We start from the raw sequence: 27,399 nt of genomic DNA on the forward strand, positions 1-27,399 counted from the left end.
AATTTCATATAGAGCCAAATAAACTTGACCACAAGTGTTCAAACAATTACATGATCAAGAGACTCTGAACTGCTGGGTCACTTGAAGGTGATGTCCAATCAGTGTTTCAGGGAGGGAGTTTCCAAATAGATAGTATCCTCTGTGCATGGGTGGAGACAGTGTGCAAAATATACGTAAATATCTAGCACGACAGTTCTTAGCAATAAAATTCCTCTTATTTGTGAATTATTTTCTCTGGTTTGCCCTTTCGGAAGGGCCCGACTATCTTACCACAGCACAGCTTTAAACAACGAATGAATGAATGAAGAGCAAGCAGTCTGCAATCGTGGTTCTAGCATTAGAATTGCAAGGAGGACACATGAGGTCTAGGGGGTCTCCTTGCTACCAGAGGCGAGGAGATTCCTTCTGAATATATGGGAACCTACTGATCTTAACTCTGCGCAGACGCAGTGAGTTACATTAAGTTTTATGATAGCAAAAAGGAATATCGCCCAGCACTGGGGATCCGAACAGCCTCCTACCCTTGAGAGCTGGAAGAATGACTTAGATTGGAGTATGTTCTGAGAGAAGACTGTCTTCATGGCAAGAGGCCGCCCTCGAAAGTGGGCTTCAATCTGGGGACCTTGGAATACGTATAGGGGAGAAATCTGTGTGCCACCTAGAGATGCTGTTTTTGATGTACCCTCATCCCCGTAAGGTTTTTGACATGTATGTACTTTGGTCTCCTGTCCCCTCCCTGAAGAAGTGATATTGGCACTAATGTGGCACTCTGTATTGTGTATTTTCTTGATGCCCTGTTTCAATAAAAATAATTATAAAAAAAAAAAAGAATTGCAAGGAGATCTTGGGTGTAATCAGTAGATTGGTATGCAGGGATGGTTTGTAAAAACTCACACCACCGCAGAAGGAGGCAAGTAAAAACATACACTGTTCAATTCAGAAAGGAAAAGGTTTTAATCCATTCCTAAATTCAGTAGCGACCACCATAAAACGATAGTGGTGGTGTTGGGGTGGGGGGGAAGGCGGGAGGTGGCGTGGGCAGGGACAAAGTATGGGAAAAAATAATGTTTCAAAAAGATACCTTTCTTCTCTCTGCTGCTGCTGCCTCAAACGCCTGCCTCTGAGCTCTCCCAGCATTCTCTGGGAAAGCAGGCTCCCTACCCAATCCGAATGCTGCCCTCATGCTATGAAAGCAGCGCCAGGATTGGTCTGAGTGGCCTGCTCAGACAGTCCCTGGGAGCCTGCGGCTTTTCTCCAAACCAGCTGTGAACACAGCTGGGTTGGAGAAATAGAAATGCACCTGTCTGTTTGGCCGATATAAGTCGGCTGGCCAAACTTACATGCGCACTTCTAAGTGCCCACCATTCCCCCCAGCCCGCCCCGCCCTACCCTACACCATGCCTAAGCAAGTCACAGGAAAATAAAATGATGTTGTTTTATTATCATTTTATTGTTCTGTCACTGACTCTAATGAGTGGGGTGATGCTCCACCGCCATTATGGAGGGCTACCCCTGCATACATTTTCCAACCAGGGAACAGTGAATGCATAGCACTCATGTTTGGCCACGTGCATCTCCAAGGCCAAGACCTACCTAGTAAGGCCCCAATTAAGAGCTGCATGGTGCTGGTGGGGTGCAAAAGCGCCACTCGTAAACACTGATACTGTGCAGTAACATAGGATACCACGCAATTACAAGCTAAACCCTACCGAATGGGGGAATAACCACGCTGACCAGTTTTATTTCCAGGTTAAATTATGCCTAGAATTGCTTCTTCAATGTAGATTAATAATCCCATTTACTACAGCAAATGGGAGTGTCAGGAAGGATGTGGTGTAGGAAGGGGGTGTGGAGGAAGTCAATGAGCAAGGAGCAAGCAAGGAGACTCATCAAAGCACTCATCCTGCTGTAAGACTAGGTTGGGCAGAGTAAAAAAAACGCGCTTGTGTCTGCAGGCCCAACCTAATCTTCCTCCGCTTTTACCACCCTAATTTTCCAACTGGTGAAACCGAAGCTGGTGTTCGGCACACAAATAATATGGGTCCTAGGTTTTTCTGATGAAAGAAGAGCCTATGCATCAATTTATTTCAGTGGTTACAGCCTACAAACTAATGGCCAGACATCTTAGGAAGATTAGAGAGGCATCATTTAAAGGTCACCTTAATGTGCAATCTACATATCCTAGAGAAGCAACTCCGATGACACTTCTTAATGGGTTTGTATAACATTTTGACTTTTGGTAGAGTTTTTTTTCCTTCTGGTGGTGTTGAGGGTCATGCCACGTAGAAGAGCATATGAGATCAATTTGGCTGACCATAGAACATTGGTGAATACAAATAATGGATGCATGGATTATTCAAAATCTATGGTGCCAAAAAGAAAGTCCTTAGCACTTTCTCTCTATGTTTATTGCCACAATGTTTTTAATACAGATTTATAAAGTGGTCACATGAATTTACATAAAAAAATTCAGTTTGGCCAGAGTAGACTCCCTTTCAGTGCTGGTTTCTGAAGAAGCCCAGCATGGTTATAGCACAGTGAGACATTTAAAAGACCTACTTTGCTTCACTAAAGCCAAAATCTCCAACGAGGAGACATGTTGAAAGAAGAAGAGGAGAAAGGTACATCCTCCGGAAAGATATGAAAGAGGTGAGTAAGGAGAAAACAATGGAAAGAGCTCAGCTTTTGCACTGGTTGAAGCCAAGGTGATGGACGGAATGTTGCACATTGGCAAAACATTCATCCCCAGTCACAGATCTGGGTTTAATCCATCTTTATTTTGCTCACCACGCCACCTCAGTTCAGACATGGCCATATGCAAATCAGTCTTGACCCTGTGCCTCATGGGAACAGTCCAGACCGAACTGCCAAGCCATGTCTTCCCTGGACCGGAATCAAGCATCCTAGGACCGGTTTCTGGCTATCAGCCGTCTTCAGCTAGGATAGCTTGACTCCAGTGGCGCAGTGAGCATGGGACCCACGTCTAGGCACGTCTGGGCCACAAGCATCTCTTTCCTAAAGATGCTCAGTTTTCATGTTTGAAGTGTGCTTGACCAAACTGTATTAGAGGGTGGGGATTCCATCTACAGTCATTCAGAGGTCTCTTGAGCATCTGGAGAGGCCATAGGGGGAATGGGTTGAAACTTGTTAAAAATAGAGCACTTTTTTTTGGAGTTCCTAGTATATCAGAGCAAACTACTAGCGGCAGCGTCAATGCACTTGGGGTACAGTGAGCGGAGGCTGGATACTTAAGGTATGAGGTGAGTGAGGAGGGTGGTACCGGTGGGAGGGCATGAGACTGCAAGGGATGCAAGGTAGTAGAACACATTTTTGAGCTAGGATGTTACACTTGGACTTTTCAGGCATTCCCATGTTAGGAAGAGCTGGTCCCCTATACACAGCAATATAAACATTCGAGATTCAACAATCCAAATAGTACATTCTTGAAAGAATGAGTGAAGACTTCATTCCACTCACCATCCATGAATGGTGATGCAAGGGAAATCCATCCAGCATCCTGTTAGATCTCTGCCAACTTTCCAAAACCATACACTTCAGAAAACAAAAACAACCTGCTTCCAGAATGCGTAGAGTGCCAGATTACTGAATCCCATTTAGAGTGCTTGGTTGCAAAAACAGGTAATTAGCAGAATATAAAATACCTTACAGTTATTACATTAGCACCCCCCCTTTCTTTTAAAACGGAATTCAGAAAAATCTGCATTCGGTTTTTATAGGGTTAACCAAACTCGACCCTCACAGCATCCCACTTACACTTGAATCCACTAATGCAGGCTTTCATCCCTCAAAGACGAAACACACTTGAGAGCAGAAAACCTTGATATGGGAAAACTATGACAAATGCTAGGCTGCAAAATAGGAGCTGAAAAACTCCAACCGTCATTTATGGTATTATCTGGGAACTCTAATTGCGGCTGTGGAAACAAACGTGTAATGCGAGAAATAGGGATAAGAAATACAAGAGTTTTAGAGTGGTCGGCAGACCATCAAAACCTCCATGATGTCCTCATTATTCAACCACTTTCAGCTTTGGCTTTTTCTCTGCCTTCTTCACACCACAAAAATAGGGTTTTAATTTGATCTGTTCCTACAATAAGACAAGGTTGTGTTGCCCCCATCACAGCTTTTGCATTCAAGAGTAACATCAGATCTTATACCTTGCGGAAGGGTGGCCACTCCTCCTCACTGCTGTGGTTCAGGCTGTCGTTGTGTTCACACTCTGTTTGGAAGATAGGGGAAGTGCTGAGTTTGTACAGTGGCTTCAGTGAAACTCCAGAAGCGTCCCAGAATCGTACTGTGCTATCCTCATGTCTGGAAAAGAGTACAAAGAATTAACAAGAGCATACTCTCCAACGGAAACCAGGGGTCTGTAACCTCACCAAACTAAGTGTTCATTTATGCTTTTGTGCAATGGGCACAGAGAACCAAAAGTATAAGATCACATTCTTTTTGCACCAGTTTACCAACTTTTGCATCACTGCCAATTCTTCAAAAGGGAAGTCATGGAAATAAAACTATTTCCAACTACTGCAATACCCATATGGAGGAGGCATTGTGCTTCCTTCCTTGGTCTGAAAGCCATAACGTACTGAATCAGATTTGTGATTGCTTCACAAAATTACCAAAAAAGGGCAAGTGGGGGTTGGAACACTAGGAGACAGACAAATGCTTTCATAATCTGGGATTCAACACTTCAAAGCTCCAAAACGTTATACATTTTGATGAGTCTATAACCATAATGTCAAACCCTGAATCCAAACACTTCTTGTAATAACAGTTCAAGGCTACAAGAAAACATGGAGCATCTTTCTGATTATCTCTTGGACCTCGCCCAATTACTACATCAAATGATCAGGCATGATTGCTAGATGATATCCTGCGTGTCATCAGGCAGGCAACCATGTGTGTTTCTAGTCTCAGTCGTGCTTATCCAAGCCCTTGGCAGACCTACATCAGAATTTGGCCCTTTCAAAGCGTTAATTTATTCATCTTGAGATTTAAGACCAGAATCAGCTCTCCAGAATTCTTATATATTCAGACTACACTAAACATGGACAGTAACAAAATACTTTTGATGGAGTGAAGCAAAAACTTTGCGCCATGCACCTCTAATACAAACTCATACCCAACCAGAATCAGGGTGTTGTGGAACTCCAAATTATATTTGGCTGGAAGCTCAGAAACCCCATGGTAGTGTTGGGCCAGACTGGGCCAAACACAGGAGGAATGTTCCGATACTGTGGCCCGGATGAGAAGGGCAGGGATTGAACAACAGGCACCATCAACTGAGTTCAAGGCACCATCACAGTTTAACCCGCAAATGCCCTACGACGCAATTGATACATTTTCGGATGCAGTTGTCTTTGATCTCAAGAAATTCATAATGACAAAAAAGAACAAGAACACAAAGAATAATCTAACTGCAGTTCAGGCAACCACAATCCGTGACATCGGGACAAAAGAAGATGTGGTAGTGAAGCCCTCAGATAAGGGCGGCAATATTGTGCTATTAAGCAGACAACAATATTGTCAAGAGTCCTTGAGACAACTTGAGAACCAACAAGACTATGTGAAATCAAGTAAAGAGGAATATCTACAGAGTGTGGATGTTTACCATGATCTTCTTAATAAATGGAGCAATAGACTAATGCTGGATATGGACGAATTTTTATTCCTGAGAAACCCGGAACCAATAGCACCTACATTTTATCAATTACCCAAGGTGCATAAAGATCTTAAATCACCCCTGGTATACCTATAGTCTCCTCTAAGGGCGGACTAATGGAGAATCTATCCATTTACATGGACTCTTTTCTGGCACCCCATGGTATTAAGTTAAAATCGTATGTGAGAGATACGAAAGACTTTATCAGTCAAATAGAAACTATTGATTGGGACTCCAACTGTATACTTATCACTCTTGATATTACAAGCTTGTATACTTGTATCCAACATACTAAGGGGATTGAAGCAATCATAATCTATTTTTAAACAAAAGACCAGCCAAATACACTGAACATGGGGTAATGCTGATAGAATTATTAGAGTTCTGCCTAACAAACAACATATTTATGTTTCAGGAAGACTATTATAAACAGGTGTCCGGGACTGCGATGGGAACCTGCTTCGCCCCCAGCTACGCAAACTTGTTCGTCGGCTGGTGGGAGGAGCAGGTGGCCCTCGCGGGTGACAATGCCAAATGGGCAGAACAGGTCCTGGTGTGGAGGAGTTACATTGATGACCTCTTTCCCGTGTGGAGGGGCTCCTCCAGCGAGGCGGAGGACTTTGTGAGCGCTTGGAACAGGAATAATTTGAATCTAAAATTTACTTGTGAGATGAGCAGCAGGGAGGTCCATTATCTTGATCTCAGGGTTTTCAGCAATGATAAAAAACTAGATACAACTCTATATAGAAAACCCACAGCTGGGAATAGCATATTGCATGCTAGGAGTAGCCATCCTCCCAGCATAGTTCGCAGTATACCATATGGAGAATTATTGCGATTACGACGGAATTGTTCACGAGAGTGTGATTTCTCTAAAGCAGCAGGAGAATCTATTGAAAGGTTCAAAATTAGAGGCTATGATAGCGCCCTTCTAGAGAAGACATACAGGAAAGTGCTGAAAATTCCTAGAAGCACACTTACTACCAAGAGAGAAAACCAGTGAACTAACTCAAATCACGAACTAATTCCGAATGATAACCAATTTCTCTGATGATGCCAACTACTTAAGAAAAACACTAACTAGAAATTGGCGCATACTGCAAACAGATCCTGTAAAATAGGTAAGGATGTCCCTGAACGTCCATTGATTACATTTCGCAAATTAAAATCTATCAAGGATAGAATAGTACAAAGTCATCTCATGCCACCTAAACCCAAAAATAGCGGTAACCTGAAAGACATGAGGGATTTTTTCCCCTGTGGGAAATGTAAAGAGTGTGAAAATAGTAGGAGAGTTCTCACCTATAGGGTCCCTGGCCTACCAAAAGGAAGAGAAATCAACAAATTTATCACATGTACAACTCCCTTTGTCGTATATTGCTTGTTGTGCCCGTGCGGCCTTAAATACATAGGCAGCACAATTAAGAGCGTAAAATTGCGAATTTTGGAACACCAACGGGCAATTACAAACAAAGATACAACATATCCTGTGGCCCGCCACTTCCCTAAAGCACACCAAAGTAACTGGGATCTGTTACAATTTTGGGGGCTAGATCATGTCCCATCACAACCTAGGGGTGGGGACAGACTCATGAAGCTACGAAGACTAGAGTCACGCTATATCATTGATCTAGAAACTAAGACCCCACAAGGTATGAACAGTGGTGAGGAATTGACAGCACACTTGGGAACATAAAAATAGAGGACTTAACTGAGGTTGATCTGTGCAGTGTATTCACTGCTCTCTTTTCCTTGATTCAATGATTATTGATGCTGTTTTTAACATTTGAGGTGAAGGAGAATGTAGACATATCAAGAGATTCACCTCTTAGAATCGCATTATGCACTGTAATGAAATGATAGGGGTGGTACCATGTCTACTGTTTGCCTTCCCTTTCTTCTCTTCTCTTTTCCTTTCTTTTTTCTTTCTTTAGGTTTTGCCTAGCCAATGCGTACTAAGTACGCATGCGCTAGGAAAAACCTAATGAGTATAGTAGGGGGGCTGGGAATCCGCCCCCGTCTTCCATTGGCTAGCTCCATAAATGGAGGCTAGCCATTGGAAGACACGGCTGTCCGTCAATGCAGGACCAGATTCGGGGGCGTTCCCGAGAATTTTTGGCTTTTGGCGACGTCAGCCGAAAGCCTGTTCTCGGGAACGCCCCCGAATCTGGTCCGGCATTGACGGTACCCGCCTTCCTGCTCTTCCATGTTGTTCCCAGACTCAAGTTTGGTCTTCTGGTGTTGCAGGAAGCATCCAGGTTGTTCCCAGACCCAAGTTCGGTCTTGTGGTTTTGCAGCACCTGCACGAGCTCTGGGTGCCTGGGCGCTCTTCAGAAAGTCCCAGAATTGCGGTATCTGTGCCGGAGCGCAGGAGGCGGTGTCAGCGCTGCCACAACACTTTATAATTTGTGTCACCGCAGTATGAAAAGGACTGCAAAATAGACGCGGACACGGAGAAAACACCCCCTTTGGAGAGAGCGCGTGCTGCATGCGCACTGCACAGATGGCGTTGTCTTGGCTGATCTGTGTGTAATTATGACCCGTCTGTGGGTGGTACTTGAGTATACCTCGTTATTATCTCTTTTGACGGGCTCTGGGGGCCTTACTCCGTGTATTATTCCCCGCCGTCCGTCTACAGCCAGGGCCCGCTGGGATTGGCCCAGCCGGCCGAGCCTCCGCCGTGTCATCGGGAGGAGGAGGAGTGGAGAGCAGGAAGCAGCCTGCGTCGTCTGTCCCGAGGCTCCCGAGCGAAGGAGGAGCCCCGGGGAAAGAGCAAGTCCCGCCTCGGCCCCGGAACGATGTCCAGGTGAATGCTTTGTTTACCCTCCGTGCTGGGGCTAGGGGAGGCTCCCTCCCGCTACCCGTGTGTCCGTTCCCGCCCCCGCCCCCCCCCCCTCTCCGTGTGTCCGTTCCATATGAGTCAGTGTTGGCGTTTGCTTATTTTGTTATGCTGCTCTTCTTAGGTTGCATTGATGTTACTGTGCAAGCGTGTTCCTATGCGGATCGTTATCAGTCAGCAGGGTTTTATATCTGGCCCGTAGAGTTTATTAATATGTGGGTATCTTTCTCCGGTTGTGTTTGCATGTTTGTAGTAATGTTCAGGTGCATTCCCAAGTGCGTGCTGGTCAATGTGTCTCTCTTTTGATTGATTTGTGCAGGTGCGTGTTTGTGCCAGTTTGCGGTTCTGCTTTTAAAGTTTGAGCTGTTCTGCTGTTTTCTTTGTTCCCGCATCTTGTGTGTGGTTGTATGTGTCTTTGTGTGTTGTCTACATTTGTGGGAATTTCTCTTGTTTGATCTGTGTTTGTCTGTATGTAATTTTCTGTTCGACACGTAGTATGCCTGTATGTTTTTTCTGTTTGTTACTCTCCAGTTTTATCTTTAGCGGTGTACCTTTGTGCATGTGACTCTGATTAGGCAGTAGCGCAGGACTTCTCCTGTATATATTTGTCAGTGTAGACTTTTGTTCGTCAGTGTATATGGTTCTACAGCTATCTTTGCATGTTCCTGCAAGCAGCCATGTCTTTACTGGTTTCTTCTGTGTGAACATAGTTTTCATTGTGTTATTTTATCTTGAGCTTTACCTTTCTGTACAATTCTCTAACGTTGCATCTGCATAGGATGTACATGCCAACTTTAACAATTCCCCTCAATGAGGGTAGAATCAGTGAGCAACTATTCACTCAAGCCAGCGAATCTGTAGGAGAAACTGTCTCTGGAGAGCCATTGTAGAATGCTAGTCACGTTATCAAATATCTGCTTTACTTTGGATAATTGATACTTGTTTTATATGTGTGTAGATGTTGCATCTATGTGGACTTGCTCTGTGTATGTCTCTGAGTTTGTCACAAGTCATATGAGAGTTTAACCTGCGAGAAGGGAGAAAGCAATGCAGGAATGAGTGGTTTGTGGAATGGTCAGTGTAAGGCCTATCTCTGTGAACAACACTTGGTGACATGTACATACTTGTGTATGCACATTATGGTATATATTGGCGAGCAAAGTAAAGAGCCACACTTTGCATGTGTATCAACAGACTCTTCAACTTTTACTTCTCTAGCCCTTCGTATGAGTGGAAGCGCCAGGTGACACAGCGGAGCACGGTGGCTCAGAAAAAGCGTAAGCTGTCTCTGCTGTTTGATCACCTGGAGTCCTCCGAACTGGCAGAGCATCTCACCTACCTGGAGTACCGCTCCTTCAACAAGATCTTGGTAAGTCACAATTTTCGAGAGTTATCAGAATTTACTCAAGCCAGACCAGAGCAATACTATATTAAGATTTAAAAACGTTCTGTTAACCTAGACAAGTGGAAACTACTCTTCTCCACTACTACTGTTCCACCTCGTGCTTACTCCTGCACCATTGGCTTGGTGACAACCTCAACCTCTTCTAAACCTGCCCAGTCAAATGCCACCGACTGCCTCTGGCTACTGCATTTAGCAGGCACCAACAAATATTTAGTGTTACATCCTCCCTATTATTGTTTCACAATTATGGTAAGCAGTTTTATGGGCATTTCGGCAAGTGCTCTGTTTGCCACAGCTGCGCTCTTAGCACAGAAAAAGCCAGGTTAATATCAAAAAGACATTACCTCAAAATTTGCTCATCTGGATGAAAGGGATGATCAGACAGAGAAAATTGGCACATTTGAGAAGCCTGATGGCTGGTTGAAAAAAAATACTTGTGACTAAAACCATTCTTCTACAGTCAATGGTCCTGTGTAGCAAGCAGAGGGCTTAGATACAACTAGTTGCCAGTTAAGTGGTCCCTCCATTTTAGGATCAATGGAGCTTACGCCGCATCCTGTTACAGCCACTTTTATTCCAAGTCTAGATATGTTGGACTCCCTAATTAAGTTCAGCTGCCACATCACAATCACAGTTCTAGCCCTAGCAGATGTGGGAAGTGCAGAAGTTTTTTAAAAATGTCAAACGTCGATAGATGTTAAGCCAGCAATCGCCACACTGGAATCTCTCCTACTCTTGTGTTGGTAATGTGCCGCACCCTGGGTATGAAAAGCACTGTTTGAGTAGTAGCTGGAATAATACCTGGTGCTGTATCTTCAATGGAAGAAATACACAGTTCTGGTAACACACAGTATCTCAAGCAGTAGTTCTTTACCATTAGAACCTCAGAAAATAGAAACAACAAAGTCTTTATTTCTTACCCTTAGGGTCAAAAGAATGGCTTGATCAAGCAAACAAGCAATCACTATGCAGTGTTAGTAGTGGGACCATACCCAGAACCCCAAATCTCTAGGCCTGTTGGCACACAAGGTGCAATTGCATTCTGGGAGGCTGCGGTGTATATGACAATGTGGTTGGGCCTGCAGTCCCTGCATTGGCAGATGAGACAGATGGTGATTTTTTGGAAATGGTGCTGCCATTTAGTGAGGTGTGGACCAGTGGCAGCAGGGTGAGCAAGCTGGCAATCACACGAGGGAGTAAGAATCCGGCTGGCTAGTCCCATGCGGCATTTAGGGATCTAGGATGAAGGAAAGACTAAAGCAGAGCAACATGCATAGTAGTGGTCTCCAAATAGTACTTTGAATAACAGTACTTGAGCAGGCTTTGGTTCATGTGTTCCAATTCCTTTTCCATGTTTTCTATGCCATCCCTATCCTGGGTTTGACTCTTTCCCAGACGGAAGCATCAAGAAGTCCTGCTCACCCAAGGAACTTCCCTGCCAGGCAACTGGACCCATTCCCGAATTTTTAAGGCGAATAGAGCTTCATCCAAGAGCTGGTACACTTTACAGCATGAGCTAATCTTTTGGACCCTCTCAACATTCTTTTTGTGTAGGAGCAGACATCTGGCCTTCGAGCCAGCCCTGTGGGTGGGGATGCTTGCATCATTGAGAAGGCTTTGTCCCTGTACCTTAACCTGCCCAAGGCTATGTGGAAGCTGTCTGGTACCTCCCATGCAGCAACCTGAAGGCAGCAACTAAAAGTAGAGCAAGATGGAGCTAGCAGCTGGATAATGATTGGAGGTTCCTCTCGAAGATGAGGCGCCCGGGTGAGGATCCCAGATACCATCTCATGAGTGCAGATCTTCAAAATTCCCACGCCATGACATTCTTGCAAGGTGGTTTAACAGTAACACGTAGTACATTACAAAACCAAACAATGAACAAACCAATAACTGATTCTTAAGATTGCCACCACTCAGTACAGGATATGTTGTCTTTTGGCTAAGCTATGAACCCAGGGGACAGGAGTTGTAATTGTGGCTCTAGCACTTGCCTGAAAATAACATCAATCTGGCTTAATCACCTAATTGCCATTTACATAAGCAATGTAAATATGTGCCAAATGTAATGCAAAATGTGGTTGTGAGGTTCTAACGTAATTTTCTACTTAAAGTATATGCTCTTGTATAGTCTTATTAGATTTGGGGAAAATTCGCACAGTTTCCTTTACCGAAATTACAAGAAATGCCCAAAAAATTACATTAAAGTATGGTCCGATATTTTGTGCTATTTTATTGCATGAAAATTCTCCCTCGCTTCTAGCTTTTGACACAAGGACGCGTTCACACTAAAAAAGCACAACATTGCACTGAAGCAAACAAACATTGTTGACTTTTTGTTTGTTCACAATGATACTGTTATCCGAAAAACATCTCAAATACGCGACTTGGTGTAAATTCCGGCATTTAACATAAGAAGAATAATTACGAAATTCTGGAAATTATGTAAGATTCACCGGCGTAAATGAAATTACTTTGGGTCTACTTCATGTTCCCCTATTAACCCACAGTGCTGTGTTACTGTTCAGCTATGTTTGTGTATAAAATACCAATACATCCATCTGCAAGTAACTGCACTTTTTAGGTTTTGCCTGGGGCACGGAGCTCCTAGCTCCGCCCCCAGGAGAAATCTTTAGTTTTGCAGTATGGGGGACTTGAATCCGCCCTCTGTTCCATTGGCTAGCTCCATAAATGGAGGCTAGCCATTGGAACAGAGACCTGTCCGTCATGGCCGGACCAGATTTTTCTTTTACTCCCTCACTCTATTCTGCTCTCACTTTTACTCCTCCTTTCCTTCTCTCTCCTGCTCTCTCTATTTCTTGCGCCCTTTCATCCATCCACCCATTATTCATCCACCTACCTTTTCACACATCCATCCTTCATCCATCCACCCTTTCATCTATACATCCATCCGCCCACCCTTTCATCCATCCGCCCACCCTTTCATCCATCCACCCATCATTCATCCCACCACCTTTTCACACATTCATACATCATTCATCCATGCAACCTTTTATCCATCCATACATCCATCCACCTTTTCTTCCATCCGTCCTTCATCCGTCCACCCTTTCATCCTTCCATGCATCCTTTCATCCATCCATCCTTACATCCATCCTTCATCCATCCACCCTTTCATCCTTACATCCATACATCCATCCTTTAGCCATCCACCTTTCTATCCATCCACCCATCATTCATCAACCCACCTTTTCACACATCCATCATTCATCCATGCAACTTTTTATACATCAATCTTCAGATTCTTCTGAAGTTATGGTCTTTTTCAATCTAGTGAAGTCACTGTGCAAGATTGTGCCTATGCATGCTTCTGTGTGTCATCCTCATGTGCCTTATTGATGTCTTACAACAATACATGCACTCGCATTCTAGGACCTTGACCTCACTGTATGTTGTTTAAAGAAGTTTCTAAGCAGCTGCCTGCGTCCATCTGAGAGTGGCTTGTGTGAGATATATTGTCCCCCATAACATTTGTAATATGAGCAATTCAAGTCACCAAGGAGCATTGTGACCTTCTAGAGGAAAGAGTCCGAAAGCGGGTTACTTAAAAAGGTCTTGGAACTGCAGGTATCTTGCAATATCATTTTAATGTATAGTTGGGAACTAATATATTCTTTATAATGAACAGTTGCAGAATAACTCTCTCCAAAGCTGTATAGAACTCTGAGGGCATGATGTACATTGCCAGACAAGGGGGGGTCTCTCTGTGTGTGGGCGGGGGGGCTCTCTGGGTGTGGGGGGACTCTCAGTGTGTGGGGGGGGCTCTCAGTGTGTGGGGGGGGCTCTCAGTGTGTGGGGGGGGGCTCTCAGTGTGTGGAGGGAGCTCGCAGTGTGTGTGGAGGGAGCTCGCAGTGTGTGTGGGGGGCTCGCAGTGTGTGTGGGGGGCTCGCAGTGTGTGTGGGGGGCTCGCAGTGTGTGGGGGGGCTCGCAGTGTGTGGGGGGCTCGCAGTGTGTGGGGGGCTCGCAGTGTGTGTGGGGGGCTCGCAGTGTGTGTGGGGGGCTCGCAGTGTGTGTGGGGGGCTCGCAGTGTGTGGGGGGGCTCGCAGTGTGTGGGGGGCTCGCAGTGTGTGGGGGGCTCGCAGTGTGTGGGGGGGGCTCGCAGTGTGTGGGGGGGCTCTGTGTGGGTGTGTGTTGGGGGGGCTCTCTGTAGGTGTCATTTGCGAAAGATAAAGCTAGTCGCATTGCAAATGACAATGCCATTTATTTATGTTAAAAAAAAACAAATAAAAATAATGTCAAGAGCATTGCCAATAACAAATAAAAATAATGTCAAGAGCATTGCCAATAGCTCAAACTTTAACAAAGGCAAAACCATTGCATTGTAAATGCTTGTTTTTCCTTTTCCCTCACTTAATGACTATTATTGCTGATTTATTCTTAGAGATGAAATGATAGAGATATTAAGGGAATCATCTCTTAGAATTGTTTCATGAATTGTAATGAAATGTTATGGGTGTGGCCCTGAGTAATTATATAAATGGTCTTAAATGTTTGTATCATGCAAATTGATAGCTGGTGTTATGCCGATACACAGCTTTATTGTTGTAATGTATACCGGCTTAGGGTGGCCAACATGCCGATACACGGGTTTATTGTCAATATTGGAGGTTTGCGCTACATTGAAAGCGCGCTCCAATATCTGAGTGTCTGTATGTAACAGTACTGTCATGGCCGCCCGATTTGCATGTTAAATTAGAGGGTATGAGCAGTCATCGCTTTCAATGTATAAGTTGCGATGACGCATTCAAATACAGCCACCTCGCTACATGCGATGTTGAAACACTGACGAAGGACTAGGCGTCCGAAACGCGTCTGTGCACACTTTTGCTGTTACTGAAATAAATAATTTTTGACCGCTTACCACAGAGTGCGTCTGCTTTGTTGAGAGAAAGAAAACAGAGTTTTGCGCCTGATATATGCAAAACAGCAGAAACCCCATGGTAGTGGGTGGTTAAAAGTAAGGGCCTGGGAATCGTATGAGCAAAGATAGACCAGCTCCATCCAATTCCACAAAGACAAAGCTTAACCATCGCAATAGGTGATATCTTAAGTGGACTTGGTCCATGAGAGACAGAACGATAACACAACTGGGCCTGAGTTCTGACTGACTCAGTAGAAAAGATGACGGAGGATTGGAAAGAAAAGAACTCCCTGACAGAAGACCAGTACAAGGAGTGTAACCATATGGCCGTGACCACAGTTGTCAAACCTCCCTGATGGTGACTAACACCCTACACCCCTCCATATTATTGATCATAGCTTCACTGACAGTACTGGCAGGTAAAATATAGATCACTGGTTGGCAGTGATAATGCTTCTCTTTCTTTACTTAAGAAAATACAGCAGCCAATCAAACTTTAAACTACATAACCAATGAGTCCTCACAGCTAGACTCTCTCCACCAATGACAGGGGTCATGCCAGAGTATAAATACCCACAGAACTTTAGAACTTTAGTCCTTTCTCTTTCCTTGCTGATATATATATATATATATATATATATATATATATATATAAATATATATAAACAAGGGCTCCCGAAACGAGTTATTGCTGTTTTTTATAATCTGAAACCTGAACAAGTAAAAGAACTTTGATCAGATCCTGTGGTCCGTCTCGCCAGTCCGTGGGGATTGGAGTGATATATATATATATATATAAGTACTTACAATGGTTAAAACACAGACAATATTTTAAAAGGAATGTTGCATTTCATGTTAGGTACAAACCAGAGTTGCAGGCCTTTAAAATTAAACGGATAAAAGGATGAATCCTTATAAACAGAATTACACAAAGTTATGTAATCTAATAAAATCTAAAATAGAATTTTATCAAGTATCAGCTAAAAATACATCCAGTGATGACAACCATGTAAACACTGTTTGGATAAAACCCAAGTGGGTGAATTAACAAGCGGGAGAGCATTGGGACTTGCCTGTTTGACGCTGGGGAGCCCGGGTGAAGGGTTGCTGCCTTTTCTGACTTGCTGGGGTTGCTGCCTGCCTCCCGCTGCCCACTCCCACTTCCATCTGGGGAAGCGCTGGCCGCCGTGTGGAGTGCAGGTCAGGGAACTGCAATCCCCAGCAGCCGAGGGAACCACGTGACCACATTGTTGCGCCAGGAGGTGCATAAAACATACGACAGCCCTCCCTCGGGGGACGCTGGGCTAAGCCCGGGCAAAGGGTGGGCCCTCTGTGGCCCTCAGAGGCACGAGGAGGACAGGACGGCCCACCCCCCCCCCTTGGCATCAGAACATGAGGAGGTAAAGAGACTTGGACTTTCTTAATTACAGACCTCCCCAACGGTTATTTTGGTTTTGTGAACTCTATTACCAGATCCTGCTGCAGTTTTGGTACTCACTGTTTTTTTTAAAATTTAGTTACATTATGATTCGCAAGGGGACTACCAAAAATGCCACCCCCCAGAGGGATTCGGTGAACGGGACACTTGACCATTACCGAAGTAGGACAATATTGCCCATACCTCATGAAACAGAGAGTTTAGAACTATCCCCTTCTATAGACAGTACACCTAACAAGCGATCTCCCTTACAGGTAGTCGACACAGCACAAAATCTATCTCTACTGGAGGAACTAAATAATATAAGTAAAACAAAGTATGCTTTGCTGGAACCAAGAACGAAGCAAACTGGCGCATTTAACTGCCCCACAGCAAGCACTAATCCCCAGCATAGTACACCATTCCACCAAAATGATAGTCTGTTAGGTACCCCCCACTCGCTATCTGCAAAAGCCATCACCCTAAATATAGCACTCCCTCAGGATCCCCCAGCAAAAAGAAAGCAAAATGGGATTACACATCAGGGAAGCCAGGCAAAACAACTGAAATTATGCTCAAGCCCCCTTTTGGCCATTACCACTTCCCCGCCAGCCCCAGTGGTCGCCTCCAATTCAAATTTAAATTTAAATTAAAAAAATTAAATTTTTTTTGCACCTTCCATCGATGAAAAACTATTGGCCCAGATTGAACATCTGGTCAAATCTATAATATCCCCAGTGATTGAAAAAATGAACATTCTAGGGGATAGGCTCACGGGATTAGAGGAAACAATCAAGGCCAGTTCGATACTCATAAAAAGCATTACAAACTCTAACCAACCCCAGTCTCTCGCTACCACAGAAGTGCCTAAACCATCTGCACAAAGTACTAAGGTCCAAATCCAACCAGTAGCCTCACTCACGCTAGTGCCAAATACTCCTAGAGTATCTATTAACCCTACATTAGTACAGTGCACTTCCGACAGAATAGGATGGAGTAAAGATCCGACATTCCATAAGGGGACAGTTTCTAACCACGGCAATATGCCAAGATCACTTAATCACATTCACCTACCACCGGAGGCCGCCCCATTTGTCTGCGTTCTCTCGGGAGTGCCAGCACTCAGATGTGGAAAAACCGAAAGGCATCAGGACCTATTAAATAAAGTTACTTTTTGGCTAACAAAACATAGACCCCTGCCCCCCACTATAGATGGGAGAATCATGAGAGTTAGAAGGGTGGGCTGGCTAGGATCCCTCCCAAAATATATCCCCGGTGACCTGGTTCTAGTAAAATTCAGGAACAAACACGTTGTCCCATATCTTCAGACTTGGCAGCCCCAAAAAGGAGATGGCCCTATATCCACCTGGGATCTACATGACTTTTACCCTACTATGTCATGCTTTCGCTCATCAAGACCAACCACTAAGTATAACCACCTGATGGGTGGAAGTGTCCGCGCATTGAGTGGCTGTAATATCTCCACTTTTAACTGTTTTGAACCCTTGTATAACAGCTATCCTTGACTTACATATGGAAAAGTTTCAATAGATTCACCTTGTTTGTGATTAATTGTTTTAATTAAGGGACAACCAGCTGTAACGGTATTGTTTCAAATGCTAAATCCAATTAAATGAACATAATTAGATAGAAATTTGTATCTAAAGGATGGGCTCATATTTTAACTTGTAGATATTTTGTGTTATTGCAATGTATGTTTCATGAATGTTATGCTTTTATGATTTGAATTAACAAAATCATGTCTGATTTTAAGTACTGTATCCTAATTCACATAATTGAAGGCATCTTCACAATCAAGGGGTTTTGAATCCCCATATTTCCACCAATACAAGTTAGATGTGCTTTGCGCAAATAGAGAAAAGTGCAGGTGTGAACGGTGCAAGTGTAACTTATTAAGTGTTTGACATAAAATACCCCCATGATGGTTAACCTGGGGTAGGAGTTATGTTTTTTCTTTTCCTTTTTTTCCTTCCTTTTAAATAAAAGTTTTTTACTTTTTTATATTTGATAAAATCAAGATCGATACGGGTTAAGTGCAACAGCGCATCAGTTGAAGTTTCAGTAAATTAAAGCTGTTGGCTTGAGATGCTCGGAGCCTATCGACGATTTAGGAAAGAGGAGCCGACCCAAATTTGCAAGTGAGCAATTCGTGATTTATTGTTCGTGAAGCTCGCCCTGCCAGGATAACATTTTGGCCTGCCCAGAGGCCTTGATCACATGACGCCAGTCTGGGAGGGGGTTACTATTTAAAGTGCAAATGCTAATTCAACATGGTTTACAGTTGATTGATAGAATTGAGGTCAAATACCACTGACAACAGACTATATACACACATACAGATCGCATTTAGGATTAAAAAGGATCTTGCATAAAATTCATTTCACAATGTACAATGACCATTGATAAAATCGTTTCATTATTTTTAAGAAAAATCGATACAAAAACGCTCTCAAGGGATATAGTAAAAGCATCAACATATCACAACTATATGTGACTCAGGTCTAGTGCAAATTTATTTTTTTAAATATATTTTTATTGCAGATATGTTATTACACATGCATGCCATTCGGCAACTTTGTAACCAGCGTTTGTGGTCCTTGGAACAGAAACATTTGAAGTACACAGCCATTTAGCCAACAACCCGGGGGTTGGGCGGCAATTTTCAAAGTCTTAACGCATGCGTACGCATCACAATAATAGAACCAAGTCTGGTTAACAGGCGGAGGACTGCATCTGCTTTTCTTTTCTCCCCCCAAATTCCCAACAAACAAGCTAAAACTACCCCTAGAGCTATCACTAACAGTTCTACTTAGTCACCCCTTTCAGCTCTCCTTCCCTCCCGGTTCCCCCCCCCCCCCCCCCAAACATGAGTGGTGGTGTGGGCGCTTACCAATCCACTTGATAGAACTCAGCTGATTCATCACTGGGTCAGCAGAAACTACGCTATAATGGTAACCATCATACAGATGTGGGACCTACACCTCCTCCTCTGGCAGCTGGCTGTCTTTCAAGGATTGGACCATGGCCTCCCAAGACCGTGCGATCTCCAACGCTTTCTCGTGACCTGAGCGGGTAGCCTGCCGGAGCCGCACTACACCCTCGCAGCTAGCCCACCTGCAGAACTCCCCTCTCCATCTCTCAAATGATGGGCCCTCCTTCGCCTTCCAATGCCAAGTAATTTCGCGTTTCGTCAGCAAAAGCCCCAAGTCAATAAATTTGCTGGTTACCTTGGTCTTAGCCGTGTGCGGGAACCAGTGCAGCAAGCAGGTGGCCATGTCATACTCTATGTGTCTATCCGGGATCATGCTCAGAAGCCCCCTACTTCTTCCCAGTAGCTCCCCATGCGTGGGCAAAGCCACAGCATATGTTCCAGCTCAACACCCTCCTCTTGACATCGCGGGCATGCTGCATCCTGTATCAGGAAGTATTTCCGGACTTTCCCTGGCGTTAGGTAGGCCCTATGCAATAAACAGTACTGAATTAGCTGGAAACGTGCGTTCCTCGTGCATTTCCATACCCGTTGAAGGATTTGGGCCCAAGCGGTATCCGATATCTGTCGATCCATATTTCTTTCCCATTTCGCTTTAAGGGCATCCAAAGGACGTATGCCTTCCCGGAGCAACCGGGATTGGAGGCAAGTCACTGCCTTAACCGTGCCCGTCGCCATCACCACATATTGGCAAGCAAGGGATTCCACTGGTTCCATTTTACCGGATTTCCAGTGTTTTTGAATCGCAGTTGTGACAGCAGCATGAAGCAAGAAGTCCCCCTCAGGCAGTCCAAACGTTTCCAGCACCACCGAGAAAGGCACCAATTCCTGGTTCACACATAGGTCTCCCACCACCTGGACCCCCATCTGTTCCCAGTCCGCTAGCGGAGTCCAGTCTCCACCATGCGGCAGTGCTGTCAGCATGCCCAACGGTATCTCTGGGGCGTATGGGTGGAGAGTCCCTGCTCTTTTTTGCATCCTATTCCAGCAGAGTCTGAGGGTCCGTTCTTCCCCCGTCAAATCCCTCAGATCCAGAACTATGTAGGCTTGCACATGACAAGGGATTCCCCTTCCCATCCACTCTCCGGGCCTAGATATTCCCTCGCCACATTTTGCGTTAAAACCTGCAATTGGGCCGCCAGATAGTAGAGTTCAAAGTCTGGCACCGCCAGGCCCCCTTCCGATCTGGGCCGCATCAGTGTTGCCAGAGCTATGCGCCGCCTACGGCTGCCCCAGATGAAACCCCCCATCAGCGATCTCAGTTCTCTGAAGATTCTCGTTGGGATCCAGATCGGCAGTGTACGAAAATAGTACAGGAGTCTGGGGAGCGCCACCATCTTAAGCAGTGCAATTCTGCCCATAACCGACAGAGGAAGCGTCGCCCAGAATTCCATGCAGTTCTTCAGAGCTCTAATACCCCGGGTCACATTACCCTCCAGTATATCTTGGTCTACGTGATAGATTCAGACCCCCAAGTACGTGATGCATGCAGGTTCCCATTTAATGCTACCCAGTTAAGCTGGCGGGGAGAGGCTCCATCGCACCGGGAAGAGGCATGTCTTGGACCAGTTCACCTTAAGACCAGAGACCCTCCCAAAGCTGGATAACATACAGGTCGCTCCATGTAAGTCCTCTTCTGGTTCCCGAAGAAACAAAAGCAGATCATCGGCATACAACGAGATACAGAGCAGTTCCCCCCCGATGCAGCAGTCCATTATAGGATCGCCCCATCCTTGCCCGTGCCGCCAGGGGCTCGATCGCTAATGCGAACAGTAGGGGCGACAGCGAGCATCCCTGTCTTGTGCCTCTTTGAATCGAGTATTGGTCCGAGATCACCTCGCCCAGTCTCACCCTAGCTGTGGCCGAGGTGTACAACACCTTCGTCCAGTTAACAAAACCGTCGCCCAGTCCGAATCTATCCAAGACTTTACAAAGAAAGGCCCACTCCAAGCTGTCAAACGCCTTTTCTATGTCCACCGAGAGCACCCCCGCACAGCTCTCATCGGTCTGGTTATCAGCCATGACTCGGAGAAGACGGCGAATGTTCGATGCCGTGCTTCTCTTGGGGATAAAGCCCGCTTGGTCCGTGTGGACCAGCGTCTCCATGTGTGGTAATAACCGGGACGCCAGTATACGGCTCAGGATTTTGTAATCCACTGACAGCATGGATAGAGGCCGATATGAGGCCACATCCGCTTCCGGCCGTCCGGGCTTCAGTAGTGGGACTATCAGAGCTTCACGCTTCGATCCAGGCAAGCGACCATCTGTCATTGCCTCTTGATATACCTCCAGCAGGGCGGGGGCCAGTACATCAACATATTGAGCATAGAATTCGACAGGTAGCCCATCAGGCCCTGGTGTCTTGTTCCTGGCCATTTGCTTAATTGCCACCCGTATTTCAGTCAGTGTGATGTCTTTACCCAGCCCACTGGCGTCATCTTCCCCTAAGCGCGGCAGGCGGAGTTCTTCTAGATATTCCTCAATGTCCGCGATTGCCTCCCCCCTCTTGCTGCTATATAAAGTTTCATAATAAGTGGCAAAGCGAGACAGCACCACCTCTTGGGAGTGGGTCAGGGTACCATCTTCCAGTGTTATCTGCATGACTGGACCATTTTGCTGCACCGGGTTGGCCAATTTAGCCAACAGCGCGCCTACCTTATCCCCCTCCGCATGCACTCTCGCTAGGTACTCTCTCTGGTCGAAACATCGCAACCGTTCCGTTTCAGCAGCCACTTTCTCTTTGGCCTCCTTAAAGGCATCCCATTCCACTGCCCTTGAGCTTGCTGTGCCCCAATTCTCCTGAAAGTAGTTGCTAATACCCTCCCCCACGTCCGTCCGAAACACCTGGTCTTCCAGAGTCTCAGGGCGTAGGCGCCACTTCGGGATCGCTGTTCTCACCCTTTGCCAATCCAGTGACATCAGGAGCGGGTTGTGGTTTGAGATAGTTCGAGCAAGGTACTCGGTGCGTACTGCCAAATGAGCTAACAGGGGGAGCATAGAATAGCATCAATCCGCACATGTAGGTCATGCACAGACGAGAAGAACGAATAGTCCCTATCATGAGGGTGCTGAGCTCGCCACACATCAATAAATCCCCAATGGTCCTGCCAATCGGATCTAGCTTTAGCTAATGCCCGAGCCGGAGCAGTCGATAGAGGAGGGTGCGACCTATCCATGTCTACATTCGAGATAGCATTGAAGTCCCCTCCCACAATGGCCGGGCCAGCCAGCATGGACACCAGCGTTCCAGAGAGTGTATCCAGGAAACGGGCCTGCTCAGTGTTCGGGGCATATATACTACACAATACAACATCTCTTCCATGCAACCTGCCCTCTACAGCCACAAAGCGGCCGTCGTGATCTAATACCTGTTTAGCGACCTGGAAAGGGACCCCTGCTCGTATCCATATGAGTACCCCCCTAGCAAACGCAGAGTACGCCGGCACGACTGGAAGGCACACCAGCAGATCCCCACATTACGAGGAAACGCGCACAGCTATCAAATATCACAATCCAGAAGAGGCCACCTAGTGAAACCAACCCTCTCTACAAGTTACAAAAAGGAATGGCGAATGTGAAAATATAAAGAATGGTGGCATAACCATTAAAACATTTTTCCCTCTTTCTACACTACCACTGTTAAGATCAAAACTGTGAAATTATTGTGGAAGGAAATACGCTGTGCCTGCGTATCTCTTCTGAACTACAAAATATATCCCAAGAATAATCCTGATAACCAATAAGAAGTGGTATCATCATATATCAGTGCCATACATTTCCTGCTGAACTATCTGCAATTTTAAAACCATCAGAACCTTCGCCCTATGAAATAACCGGAACATACTCCGCGCAATTAATAAATAAAGCACTTGTTGTACACCGGTCTGTGGAAAAAACGAAATGACGGTCACCTGATGAAGGCCTCAGGCCGAAACGCGTTGTGTCCCACTCTACCGCATTTTGCCTTCATATAACTTTCCACCGACCGAACATATCGTAAAGCACCATGTCTGTATTTATTGTATATTGTTGCATGTTTGTTCACAAGAGGCACTATATGTTATTTATTGTTACTGATATGAACTATTATAGTTACTCTATGAATCATTGTCAAAAATGGAAAAAAGTTTTTTTTAAAAATGAAACAAAAGAATTAGAAAAATAAAATAATCATATATTTTGCATACGTTATTGTCTAAGTGAATTATTAATTTTCATGTAATGATTATGTAAAATGAGGTTGTAACAAGGGCGTAAATACCATCAATTGGTTTGCTATTTTCTCCTTTTCAATTCATGTCTGTACAATCCCCACGATTAGCAAACCACTAGGTTGTAGGGGTCCCCTCTTTCCAACTTGTGTAAAGACCTGGCCTCTCCATCTCCGTTGCAATGCCAGGCTCTCCACCTTGGTAAGATGGGTCTCCTGCAACAGAGCAATGTGCACCCCCCTTCGCAATAAGTAAGCATGGACCTTATGCCGTCTACACATAGTGTGTAGGCCTCTCACATTCCAAGTGATGCACTTCAACTCACGTAACGTCCCCATCACTGTGTTCCGCACCCCCTTCCACATCCACATCAAAATAGCAGCGCCCACACCATTGCCAACCCCCAGGACCTCAACACCCCATAACGTCCTCTCAACCCACCCCCCCAGGACAGGACCCAAAAACTCAGACCCCATCCAAACAGTCGCAGCAAACACACTGCAATACCCTGCAGTAGCCACTACAGGTTGCCTTAAGGGCAATAGGGATATGGTACAGCTCCGATGGGTAGCAACTCCGGCCCCCTCCTCCGGCCCTACAAACCCCAAACAGCAGCAGGCACGGTTATAGCAGTCTGATACATTACCGGGGGTCCCTCCCCTCAGGATGTAGGTCTCAGACATATCATGAAATAGTTAGTCTACAAATCATCTGCCAATCTTGGAGTCACCTCCGGTCCCACAGTGCTGTCTACATCCGATATTTCAGCTCCCGATTGTCGTTTGTCCCCATCCGAGTCGGAATCCCTGGTCGAGTTTTCTCCCTGCGACCCTGTTATTGCCGCCGTTGCCGCCAGCGCACCTTCTTTGTCTGCCGCCAGCTGCGCCTGCAGAAGGGCCTGTTGATTTTTGTTCATTTTCCGTATACGCTGCGATTTGCGTACCCTTGGCGGTTTCTGTTGACCTCGGTCCCCCCTGCCCCTGTCCCTGCGATCAGTGCCCGCCCTGTACGACTCCAGCCATAACCTGCGTTCGGAACCAGCTCTCCAAGTATGCCACCATGTCCGTCCCCTCCACCTTCTCCGGCAAGCCGACAACTCTCACGTTGTTCCGTCGGTTGAGACTTTCCGCATCCTCGGTCCTCTTCTCCAGCGTCGTCAGGTGCTGCAGGGCATCCTCCAATTTGCGCTCCACTGTCACCACTGCCGGCTTCAGGTCTTGAATTACCAACTCCGTCTCACCCTGTCCACCAACTTAGAGTGGTCGGCTCTCAGGAGTCCCAGCCCCGTCGCAAACTGTGATATGTCATTATGTAATGACTCCTTGGACGCCGTAATCTCCTCCAGAATTTTATCCAGGCATGCATTCAGCCGACTTTCCACTCCTGAGCCTTCATCGCTTCCTCCGCCGGCTTGTGCGCCATCCTGAGCGCCAGTAGCTTCCGCTCCAACGGTCGGTTTCATTATGGTCTCGAAAGTCTGTTCACTCTTCAGGGAAGAGCTGTCCACGTTCCTAGGAGCAACCGGCGATCGTCTGGACTTATACAGTCCGCAGCAACTTTCAGTTTCCGCCAGTGGGCACAGTCCCGTGCCCCCCAGCGACCTACTTCAGGTCAGCTGTATCTGCAGCCTCCAGGGCCCCCAGTTATCTCGCCCTGGCACAGATATACGGGCAAGATATCTTCCGGTATTCCCCGGCCGTGCCCACTCCGTTGACAATGCGCTCAGGTCCCTGTGGACACCTTGCGTTCTCTCCGTTCAGCAGTGGTTGTCTTCGCCTCTCGTCACCTCTCTGCTGTCCTCTGCCACAGGGGCTCGTGCGCAGGGGGGCTCACAATTTAAACGGGCCCAGCGGGACCACAGGGCGCTCAGAGCAGAGATCACTATCAGCTCCAAAATCGGCCCCACCACAGTGGCTACGCTATAGTGCGGGTCCCACCGCACCGTCCGCCACCAGCCGCGTAAATACAATGTGCAGGGGGCACCGTCCACACGAGCGCTGCAGGGCATCAGACAGTTATCCACCGGTCCTTGGGCACCCTCCTGGTTGTCACACCATAGGTGACCCTTCCAACATCAGCCCGTGTATCAAAAGATATGGCACTCAAGTGTCCTCCCACATGCCAGGCACAGCGCCTTGAAGTCGCCCTCACTGTGCATACAGCACCGTACTCCCGTCTCAGCCCCCGCCGGTAGTGTTCCCAGTGCAGGTCCCTGTGCACTCATTTACCGGGACCCAGGAGCTCCCAGTACTAATCGGCACGGCCCAAAGTGCAGTCGTCCACTCCAGGGTGCCGCCGGGCGCAAGAGCCGATCAAGCGGGTAGCCCGCGGTGATATCCTTGACCCCCTGGGCAGTGTTCCAACTCTCCACCTATGCCGGGGCAAGCGCCGCACCACCGCCGCGTCGTGCACAGAGGCAGCAGCGCCCAGCCTCCTACAGCCGCAGAGCCCTCCAGGACATGAGCTCAGGGCCGTACCGCCAAGCCGATCCCGCAGCTGGCCGCCATCTTGAGGTCCCTCTCAAGCCGTCCGCTCTCCGGCAAACTCCGGCCCCCCATAGTCGGCCGAGGCAGGCCCCCCGTTTCGGCAGCCAGGCTTCCGGTTACTTGGCATTTTGGATGGCCAGCGCCCCTCGTGTCTCGGGCCCGGGTCTCGGCAGCTGGCTCTCCGGCCCCGGGTCACCGCTGTCCTCCGCTACCACCCGCCATCTTGCTGATCGCCATAGTCATCCCCAGCACTTTGCTTGATTCCGGTGGTCCAGCATAGCCTTCCGCCGAGGTCGCGAGTAGCCGGGGGTGTTCCCACACGTCCACCAGTGTCGTGAGCTGCAGGCAGGATAATTATGCGAATAAGTGGTGGGTTTGGGCACGGAGCTCCCGGCTCACGCCGCCCACCCCATCAGCGCCGAAACCACGCCCCTCCAAATGTGCAAAAACATACCGCGATATTCTGAAACCTTCAATCCTGTATATAACGGGCATAACTTACTGCATAATGCAGAGAGACAGCATCAACGTAAAATACGCTTTCAACCACTATCCCCCGTCATAAGCCCTTGAGGTCTAATATTATGTGTAATCAGACTGTGATGGCTAAGCTAAGGTTAGCCAAATACTGCCCAAGTGGCCGTTTTGTTCGAGTGGACACATCAGTTGTTATAGACCTATATGTGAACCGTGTTGGTGCAGCTAGTGAAAGACTGTGACTGTGGAAATAAAAAAAAAAACATTTTTTCTGTATATTGTATTGAACAGTTAACTGCGGCAGAATGACAAGCAGTGATTAGCACCTTGAATGACCCACCAGAAACCAGCCTTAAATGTTAGAGTTACTGCCACCTGACTTGACAGCCTTGCAAGAAGGCTCAGACGTGTTACTTACATATAGTCAAATCAAGCTAACAGCTTACAAGCACGTATAAAAATCCTCTGTGGCATTGAGCCCAGCAGGGGTCTTACTATCCAATTCAAGGATATATTTAGTTTCAGTCGCTCGCAGGATAGCCTCTCTGTTACCCCCTCTCCTAAGTGGGCCAACAGCATCTATCACGTAATATTGCAGTAATTTGCTTCTTTTGTCGTGATGCTATTTAAAATGCCGCACGACCGGATATGTAGCGTTGCTGGTGTTAATGGCCCTGATGTGCTGGAGTATCCGTTTGTGGACCTGCAGCTTGGTACTACCAACGTATCGCAGGCCACACGGACACTCCAGCACATATATTGCAAACTCGGTCTTACATGTGAGCTGCTTTGCTATTTTTAGGGGGGGGGTCTCAGAAAAGGGAGTGGCTACTTCGGTCTTGTTGACTCCATGCTTGCACGCTTTGCAGCTTGCGCACTTGTGAAAGCCTCTGCTGGCATGCAGCCAGATGACCGGGGTGATGACTTCCGGGCTTGACTTAACCAGAGCATCACTCATTGAGCGTGCTTTCCTGAAAGTTATCAGC

General features: G+C 46.5%; 1 protein-coding gene across 2 annotated transcripts in view; it reads right to left on the reverse strand.

Annotated features, from left to right (window-relative positions):
* The window catches only part of LLGL1 (LLGL scribble cell polarity complex component 1), a 542,661-nt gene that overhangs the window by 185,464 nt on the left and 329,798 nt on the right, over positions 1–27,399 (reverse strand). For both annotated transcript variants that reach the window (XM_086940821.1, XM_086940820.1), the window contains exon 12: positions 4,179–4,332. In XM_086940821.1, the coding sequence (XP_086796947.1) occupies positions 4,179–4,332 (154 nt within the window). The remainder of the gene's footprint in view (positions 1–4,178; positions 4,333–27,399) is intronic.

This window comes from Lissotriton vulgaris, chromosome 10 (genome assembly GCF_964263255.1).
Source record: "Lissotriton vulgaris chromosome 10, aLisVul1.2, whole genome shotgun sequence".
Classification (NCBI taxonomy): domain Eukaryota; kingdom Metazoa; phylum Chordata; class Amphibia; order Caudata; family Salamandridae; genus Lissotriton; species Lissotriton vulgaris.